This window comes from Monopterus albus, unplaced genomic scaffold (genome assembly GCF_001952655.1).
Source record: "Monopterus albus unplaced genomic scaffold, M_albus_1.0 scaffold26.1, whole genome shotgun sequence".
NCBI classification, from domain to species: domain Eukaryota; kingdom Metazoa; phylum Chordata; class Actinopteri; order Synbranchiformes; family Synbranchidae; genus Monopterus; species Monopterus albus.
The window spans coordinates 3,247,363-3,257,142 of NW_018127906.1; the positions used below are offsets into that span (position 1 = coordinate 3,247,363).

Genomic DNA, 9,780 nt, shown 5'->3' on the forward strand with positions numbered 1-9,780 from the left:
ACAGTGTCACTGTTGGCAAAGCTGCAACTTTTTGCCCTTGCACTCTGGCAGAATCCTCCTGCATTATGCATCTGCTGTTTCTTACAGTGTAGATGGACATTTTATTACAGAGTAAGAGAAAGGCAGAGATGATTGCACATACTGTTTGTAATTTTAGCATTCTTCACTTGAAGATACAAACACTTTGGAAACAAAGTGCTTGTATCTTCATTTTTGTGACCTTTCTGACCTTTTCCCTGATTGGTGCTGTGTTTATATCTCACTCAGTCTCTGTAGTATTAATATCAATAGGGTACAAATTCCAAGAAGGTTCATATCACACTGGATGTTTCATCTTGGAAATCACTTTCAAAGACATTTACAGGTAACGTAACAAACTTGTATCCATTTTTTTTTTAACAAGGCAGCCTTTTCCCTCCTTCCTTTGTTTTTCCGTGTGTAGGATGGTGTTGCACTTGGACTTGTCCTTCTCACAGCTGCCTCTATAATGGTTTTATCCTCTTGTAACCTTTTCCTGCCGCAGTACCTCTCTCTTTTCCAGTTTCATCATAAACCCTCCGAATCGCAGTCAATTGTCAGTTCATTTGTAAACACTTCTGAGGTATGATGCATGAGTGCTGACTGGCAGAATCTTCCAGCTCACTAAACCCAGGATGAAAAAACATGGTCAGTCATCACTGCACCCTCGTATGCTACCTTTTATGGACTTGTTTCATTAGACTTCTTCACACACTTGAATCTGTCTTTTATAGTGCTTTGCATCATTGGCCAGAGATGGGGTACACATCGCATTGACTGCAGTGAAGCCTGCTGTTCTTAAAACATAGTCCAAAATGGAAGGTTGTAACTGAATAAGTCGGGGTAGCTGAAGTTGTATTCCACTTTAACAGTTTGGTATCACAAAGTGCATGCAGTGCTTTTGGCAGTTCTCACTTATTAAGCAGGAATTAACCAGTACTATGTACATCAGAACTAGGCTGTTATGAGGGAGAGGTCAGGTAGATCTGTGGTACTGTAGTCAACTAAGTGCTGACAGGGCATCAGTCAGATTCTTCTTTTGGCTTTTGTTTTCAAATTTCCTTCACTGCCTCTGCAGCTTTGCCAGTTGATTTACTTCCATGGCTCCTCTCTGTGTTTTCCCAAACAAACAGGATTGTTAGCAGATATGACCCATGTTTATTCGTTGAGGAGTGACTGATTACATTAGACTGACCTAATACCAGGGTTAGGTATTGTTTGGGTTTTTCTGATACTAGTGCTACAATGGTGCTGGTGCCTAAACAGTACCAGAACAGATACTACAACCAGGCCATAAATTTCATAATGTGAAGAGGAAGGCTATATATATATTGTCTAATCTCTCTCTATTACTCTAACCGGTGCAATAATTGTATTCTTCTGGCATCATGATGACAGAATGACCAGCACCACTTCTAGCACAGTGAAAACTAAAAATAAATGCATAATGGATGCCTACTAAGGTTTTCGCTTGGTTGTTAGTAGTGGCAGTATTAGTGCTTATTTAGCTTATGCAGTATCTTAAATAGCAGAGAAAACATGGTACATTTCAACTCTACATGCAACGTTTTCCAGCCTCAGTTTTCTTAGAGATGTCTGAATTGATATGTGAAATTTAGATTATTTTTTAAAATCAGTATGTAATATCAGTCAGGACTGTCCAGATTGACCATATTTTGATAGGATAGCCTTTCACTTGTGTATGTTTTGTCATTTCAAAATGTGTTTACTTCACATTTGGTGCATACTAGCATCGTTGGAAAGGGCTGTGCATGCTGTTTATTTTGAGATAATTCATGAGGAAATGAGTGACGTTACTTAATGAGATATGGAACGAAGAGTAATGGTTAAGGTTAAACTGTAAAATCTGACTTGATGTTAGTTACTTCACTCTACTGTCCTCTCTCTCCTTTCCTCTCTCCCTCCCTCCTTTGCCAGGTGTCTCTGCTCCCATTGTTTCAAATTAAAAGCCCCATGCAGTGTTGTGTAATTGCGATGTTATGATATTTCATTAAATTTTGAAGCAGAGGTGGGAATAACTTTGCAATGGTGGGCGACCATTGCAAAATGTACACAGCAGAAACACTGGAGAGAGAGAGAGAGAGAGAGCGAGCAACATGCTGCTGAACAAGAACAAATGCCCATAAAATACTGTAGTAATTCATAAACCTTTTTTCTAACTGAGATACATGCTGGATACTGTACAGTTAAAGTGAAGTGTGTGTGTGTGTGTGTCCTCTAAAACTGCTAACATTGAAGTGCAATCAGCACACTCATGCTGCAAATGACCAGGTCACAGTCCCAGATGCTGGCACATTTGCCAGGTTGTGGTTTCAGCTGTTTTCCCCTCTGAATGCACCCTTCATTCATTTCAGTCCATTATGCTTTCAGTATCCCACTGCCTCCTCTGTGTTTTGGCAGAATGCCACCTTTACTTCTAAAAGCTTAAAAATATCTGACCTGCAAAAACTTTGTTTGTCTCCTTGTTATGGGAATGCATACGTGACCTGGCAGGAAGAGGAAACTTCAGCAACATACAGTATTTGTAGTATTTCCTGTTTGAGTAGATGGCCCATAGTGAAAGGCGTGAAATGTTAACTAATTGTTATCTTGATGTGTTAAAAGATTATGTTGCTTTAGATGTAGAATCAGATCTTGTCCTTTTTCGCTGGAGTTTTATCTCTATTAAAAAGAAGCCAAGGCAGTTTTTCCACCTTGAAAGGTCCAGAAAAAAAAAACGACAAGGTGGTGTGTTGCTGAAAGAGCTCACATAGTGCAGAATCTCTCAACTGCTTGCTAAAAGCAAGTGGATGTCTATTTTTAGGTTGACCATCTATGCCACTGATGCTTTTCTGAGTGTTGCTATAGTGCAACTTCAGAGGTTTCAAGAGAAACAGATTAAGAAGTGTTTCTGACAGATAGGTGCTAGCCTAAACTGGGTTACAGTTGCTTGATGTTGCAAACGATATATTTGTCGGGAGGAACGAGTGCAGTCTCAGGTTGGATCGCCTGTGTTTGTACTGCCAGAAACATTTTGAAACACAATGTTTGTAGATGCCTTAAGTTATTTAGGCTTGTTACAACTTCAATTTCACAGTTACCATTTGGCTTTTTTACTGCTACATTAATTAGCCAAAGAACAGACATCTTTGCCATATTAGTCTGTATAATAGCAAATCTCAGAGGATTTGCTAAAGCACTGGGGATCAAAATGTCATTATTGGTAATTAGCAGGAGCAGCTGGCAAAGACATTGAAGCCAGTTTATGGGAATCTATTTCCTGTGGAAATAGCACCTATGATCTGTTGCACCATATTTATCTCTAATCACACTAGACCAGAAACTTAAAGCTACTCTACCTGTTTTCTGTTCAGCTTCTAGAGGCTCTAGTGACACTTAAAACAAACTGATGATGATGATTATGAACAGCAAGGCTGTGGGCAGCAGAGTGCCACGGGGGGGGGGGGGAGTATAGCTGAGAGACCCCACGTCCCATCCCACTGTCGCTGGGTTTGTCAGACAGTGAGGAGAATCTTAGTTAATGCAGCTTTAAATTTCTCCAGATCTTCATATTAAATATGTGTAATGTTCTTGAATACTTAGCCACATCACTGTCACTGAAGCCTACAGGTGATTTGTAGACAAATGAAGCACAACTCCTAGTTTTATTTGATGTCCCATCTTCATCATTTCAAGTAGAACATTTTATACTTTTTATAATTCACATAATAGAAAGGTCTTGTCACTTTCACTTAATTTTTATGCAGCCTAAAATGAAGGTGAGACATTTCACACTTTCTGCAATACAGTGCAACTGTACTTGAAGCTGATTATGCTTATCTTCAAGCTTAACAACTGTGAAGACTTGTAGGGGAAGTGTTGTTAGGGGATGGGAGGCCTCCAAGAGGAAATACCTCAGCCTGCTCCAAATGAAATTACATTTTTCCCTTTTTTTAAAAGCAGGTCTACATCTGACGGGGGCACCTTCAGTTGACTTGTGTTGTTAGGTACACTGGTATTTTTAAAAATGTAGAGGGAGAAAATAACCCTGTATGTGTGGACCAAGACATCACACTTGATGTGGGTTGAAAGTAAGTGAAAGAGATGAACAGAAAAAGACGGTCAGTCAGAGAATAGTCTGTTATCAGAGCTGATCATGCTTCAGAGGAAGAACATCTTTGCCTTGTGCCTGAGCAGAAACTAGTAATGCATCTCTTCTGTTCGCGGTGTGACCTCTAATCTCCCTCAGTGAAACACTCCTCTACCACTCCTAAAAGTTTTTTTCTTGCCTATATCACAAAACATGCTGAGTGCTGACTGTTTTGCAAAGGCTGTTTCCTCCTTCAAGCCTCTTCCACAGGCTGTCATGTGGATTGCCTTGACTGTTGCAGTTATTCAGGCTTTGCGGTGATGTCAGGGTCCTTAGCACTGCATGCAAGGCTGGAGAAAATTCTCCAGTAATTACAGTCTTTGCTCGGTAGCAGGCTTCGGTACCAGTTGCCTCCTACTTCCTTTTTGGCCTGATGGATTGGGGTTTTTCCTCCCACTTGTCACTGACAGCTGACGATGCTCTCACAGTCCATCCCCTCTCCACAGTGGAACCAGCTAGCAGACCAGCAGGAAGAGGTACAATAACAGTGGCATGTGACTAATGGCTGTGGTGTAAACCAGAGTTAGACATGTCCAGGTTTGCTTTGTAGCTTAATTTTTACATGCCTTTTTGCTAATAACAGACTAAGAAGATAAAAATGTGATCAGAGTTTTGTCATGTGCAGTTTTCACAATTTGGAATTGCATCCAAAATGGAACTACCATTTTTAGTATATCTAGTCAATACGTAACTTAAAAAAATCTGAGGAACTACAAAAACAAGGAAGAAATGTTGTGAGCTGTTAAGTCAGCTACAGATAGTTCCTGAGATTTGTAAATCAAGCAGGTTGAGAACCACATGTCCTGTACTGACAACTGAAGCTTCAGATTAGAATCAAGACTTGGTTTATAGAAAGCATTTAGCAAGACAGTTGGGCAAGTGATCCACAGGATTAAATCTTTTGTTTTTAGATGAAGTGTTTTCATAAGTCCTTGGTGTCAGATGCTGTTTTCTTCCTGTTTCACCATCATCATTTGACAAACAGTTCTGTGGTTTCATGTGGTCATCATTCTATCCCAGTCTGTTTTTTCTTAAGTACATGATGATGCCCATGATGGCATTTGCATCACCCACTCAAGCTCATTGTTTGTTGTAGCATGTTAGTGTTTGCATCTGTGCAGCCAGCTTTGTTGTTGTCATTGGCTGAAACACAATTGGCTTTTGTGTTTATGGGTCCCTCATCTGTCTAAGTTGATATGCTGGGCACAAACCCCCTCTAAAGTAAATTCTTCCATCCAGAGCCACTCAGGAGAATAATTCACTAAACAGCATACGATTTTGTGGCTGGCATAGTCTAGGGAGGCAACAAAAGTCTTGGGGTCAGTCCCAAAGCAGGCCATTGGCCAGACAGCAAGGCGGCATTTGGCAGGATGGCCTGGGTTTGAGGCATCCGTCTTCTCTGCCTGATCGGTGAAATAGCCAGGTTTTAATGATGGACCAATTACCAGCCAGTGTCAGTGAATGACAGGAAGGACTCTCAGGAATTCAGTACGAGGATTAGACTAATGTACGCTAGTGTTGGGCATTATGACCAAAAGTTTGTATCGCTGTACTTTATAAAGATTCCCCAGGTTTCACAGTATATTGCCTGTATTACATGACTGGGCCTTTTATATAATTTCGTGACTTATTCAACTGCCAGGAGTTGTCTAGTTAGAATACAAAAACAAGACATATTAGCACCTAACTCAAACATTAATGAAAGCACCGTCCATTTTTGAAAAGTTTTAAATAATTATTGTTTTAGGCTATTAATAACTTGTTTAATTAATACAGATATTTATATTTACATGTGGCATGTTGAAACCTGTGTTGCATTGTAGCCTCCTCCAGTCATTCAGGTGGGCTGCATTCAGCACGCTGGTCCCACTGTCAGTGGTTAGCATAGGTATACAGTGTATGTATTTAGGAGTTAGGACCAAGTGCCTCACCTCTTAAGCCTTGTAGAGTTATTTCTCTGGTGTGGTCATTCAGAAAATATGTTACACAGCTCCAGTCATCGCACCATTACGCACCATTATGCTGAGGTACGGCTCCATTGTGCGACTTGACCACAGGTCTGTTGTAATTATGTGAGCAAGTGTATGTAGCTCTGCTTCCAGTGCGCTTTGGTGTTGTTGGCATAGTGGTTAGCTGTTTACTAGTGCCGCCAACAGCCACAGATAGACTACAGACACAGCTCCTCTCTAGTCTCACTTTTCTTTGTCCCCTCTCTTTTCTGTTTTTTAACGCGCCGTAGTGACTGAGCCTCTCCCAGCTGTTAGCAGGCCGTCATGCTGCCTGGCTGGCTAGCAAGCTGTACCCAGCATGCTGTTTGGCTGTGTACTTTTGTAAATATACAATTATTAACATTATGAATTGTTTGCGTCACAAGTGATAAATGTGTTGTAGACAGTAACAAGATGGTTATAGTTGGGACACTCTGGAAATGGGCAGATTATTTTCCCCATTTGTGGTTCTCTCACATTGGAATTGGCTTGTAACCAGTACATCTCACCTGTGAATGTTTGAGCACCTACAAGTCAACATGACAACAGTGTGAGATGTAAATGGCTTCCTGTCTGCACTAGGTTTACGTTAACACAGTGAATGTTGTTGGTGGGATGTTAAGTGTAATGCTTTGTTCAGTTTTTTGTTATTCACTGAAGGTTTGCTGTTCTTTGTATCCTCCTGACTGCACATGCTTAAACAGCCTGCACTTAGCCTCTTGTCACGTTGCCCAAGTAAATGGACTTATGCTTTGTAATACTGTATCTTTTACCTGGTTCATGCAACTCCCACATCTTCTTGCCTTATGTTTGATCTTTACTATGTCTTCATCCTACGTCTTTGTGTCACAGCAGTATGTAACACTTGAGATTTGCACAAGATGACTCACAAGTAGCTTTTTTTGTCACGGCAGGGCCATAAAACAGACTCTGCATCACATAAGATTGTGTTTCAGTTTGCAGAAAGTCTTCAGAAGTGAGTGCATACTGCTGTTTTAAAAGTCTGTCACGATTCTGTTTTCTGCCTGAAGTTCACTCCCACCTCCCCAGGTCTCTGGATGGCTCTGCAGAGACCATCAAGCTAACCTTAGCACACAGAGCAGGAGAACGCAAATCGATGAACAGCATCCAGCAACTGAAAGAACTTCGGCTCTTGGCAGAATTTCTGTCTTCATGTTGTCTTTGCTGAGATGGCAGCAGGTCTGGGGATACAACTCCATTCATACCTGTAGGAAAATATCAGTGTCTTTTTCTTCAGTTTTATTAGTTTGACTAATTTAGATTTTTTTTATTCCTGCCATCAGACTTATTTCAAATTGTTATAAGTCAATTCCCTGACACCCCTTTGTTCCTTACTTTGTCTCATCAGCAACTTTTTAAAATTTTTCTGTGAATAATTCTAGTTCTTACCGTTTGTCTTTATATAGCTAACCTTGACCTTGGGACTTGGCAGTATAAGTGCTAATCAGAGAGTCTAGTGATTTTTTTTTGTTTGTTTGTTTTGCTTTGATGCTGCTGACCCAAAGATATTTTTGAAATGACACAGTGGAATGTGTTTTATTTTGTGTCATAAGCTGCATGTGGATCATCCTGCGGTGCTGCAGAATGCCATCATTCTCCCCTTCTAAGCCGATCATGTCTGGTGCAGTAGCTCTAACTCTTGTGACTACATACAAGCAAACACTGAGGACTTTCGGGTCCACTGTCTTATGTTTACTGTTGTGGACACCCCACAGGTTTAACCAACATTAGTTGTTCTTTTTAAATAAAGTGTTGGACTCCTCAGTGAAGGCCTTTGCACCCACTGGCCACTTTTAACCACCCTCTCTTTCTGCTCCTTACCAATCCAAATCCATGCTGGGCAACAATGACGCCTTTGTAGATCTTTTCTTTCTCCTCTCTGGTCGGTGGGCTTTGATGTCCACCACTCAGTGACTCGGTGAACCCTTCTGATGAGACACTGTCCCATCACAGTGCTATTTAAGCCGGGAGGTACACAGTGACAGCAGCTACTGGCACCTCAGCTGAAAACCTTTCTCTGTCAACACAGCCTATTCCTGCACCAGAAATCCAACTAAAACTCCACTCGCCCATTTTAAATTCAGCTTCATATCTCCATCTTGTAACACCTTGTTGTATTTTGCACAGCAAATAGCTTAATTAACTCCAGGATTAGACCCAGTTGGCTTGAGGCCAATGCAAACTAAATGAGCTTAGCCTACTTACTCATGAAATGAGACCAGTTAGCTGCTGTTACAATATTAGCTTTTGGAGACCTTTTTTAGAAGTCGTTGATTACACATAGTCTGAGTGACACAAATTTTTCTACATCAGTTTTTAAGAGAAGCATGTAGGGTTGTTTTCAGCACCGCATTCGGTTTCCTCTGTTGCTCAATGAGCAGCTCAACTGGACCACTTAGGAATGAAATGTGTTCATCGGCAGCTCAGCAGAACTCTCTGTGGGTGGGTAAATGAGTTGACTGGTGCTAAAACGGTTTGTAATGGAAGATTAGACTAATGAAGTTACATATAAGCTAACCTTGAAATACCTTGCAAGGCAAAGAGATGGGTCTCATTTGAGTGTTTCTGAATTTCCTCTTCACTGTCATAGGTTTTCCCCACGTAGGATTCCACTTTGTGAACCTTCATAACCATATGCCACACAATATTGCTTCATGTGGTGAAGGATGTAAAGAATGCTGCTGTAACGCTTTCTTGTTGTTTTGTATTTTTCTAGGAGGCTTCTCAGTGGTGTTTCTGGCTCGTACACACAGCGGCGTCCGCTGCGCTCTCAAAAGGATGTATGTCAACAACGTCCCCGACCTGAATGTCTACAAGAGAGAGATCACTATTATGGTGAGAGCAGCATCTCAGTGTTTGGTTGCTATAGTTAGATGTTACTCTTGTCTCACGTGAAGTCCTCCTGCTTGTCTTCATTGCAAGAGCTTTGCTTTAAATATGTTTGTTGTACACTAGTTTTGATTTACATTTAATTATGAAACAAGGAAGTTATGATATATTATTATCTGGACTTAAACATCATATTCCATATTCTGGTGTTCAGTTGCACTCCCAGTTTTAGTTGCATTTCCTTTTGATCCTTTTCTTGTTGAAAACTGATTCCTCTCACTATTTATTCACTGAAGGTTTAGTTTGCACTTGAAGACACTGTGATAATTACCTGACGTTTTCATGGTGGCATTCTCAGTTTTCAGGTATTTAATTTAAGCCTATTAGTCCTTTTTCAAATGGGACACAAGGCCTCAAAGATTCATGTAAGTTGCATATAAATGGCTTTATTCCACCTTCCTAACCCGTCCTGTCTTCCAGCATTTCCAGTTTGGCAGGAGCGAAAGGCTTTTGCCTGCGTGCTGGGCGACATTGTATTAATGCACCTGGTTCAGTGACAAGAACGTTTGATCTGTTACAGAGAGCTAACACTTACATGATCACAGTTAAGGGGTTTTATGTCATCCGAAGTTAAATATTCCCATTTATTCTGTAATCTAGCAGGCATGTACACCTTGGACAACAGCAGATGTCTCATCTTGAACATTTGACCCCAATGTGTCAGTGAACAGCTCATTCTGAGCTGTTTGGCCCACTTTGTGTGTGTGTGTGTGT

General features: G+C 40.8%; 1 protein-coding gene across 1 annotated transcript in view; it reads left to right on the forward strand.

Annotated features, from left to right (window-relative positions):
• The window catches only part of bmp2k (BMP2 inducible kinase), a 43,845-nt gene that overhangs the window by 9,151 nt on the left and 24,914 nt on the right, over positions 1-9,780 (forward strand). Inside the window, exon 2 of the mRNA XM_020595081.1 lies at positions 8,894-9,012. Coding sequence (XP_020450737.1) covers positions 8,894-9,012 — 119 coding nt within the window. The remainder of the gene's footprint in view (positions 1-8,893; positions 9,013-9,780) is intronic.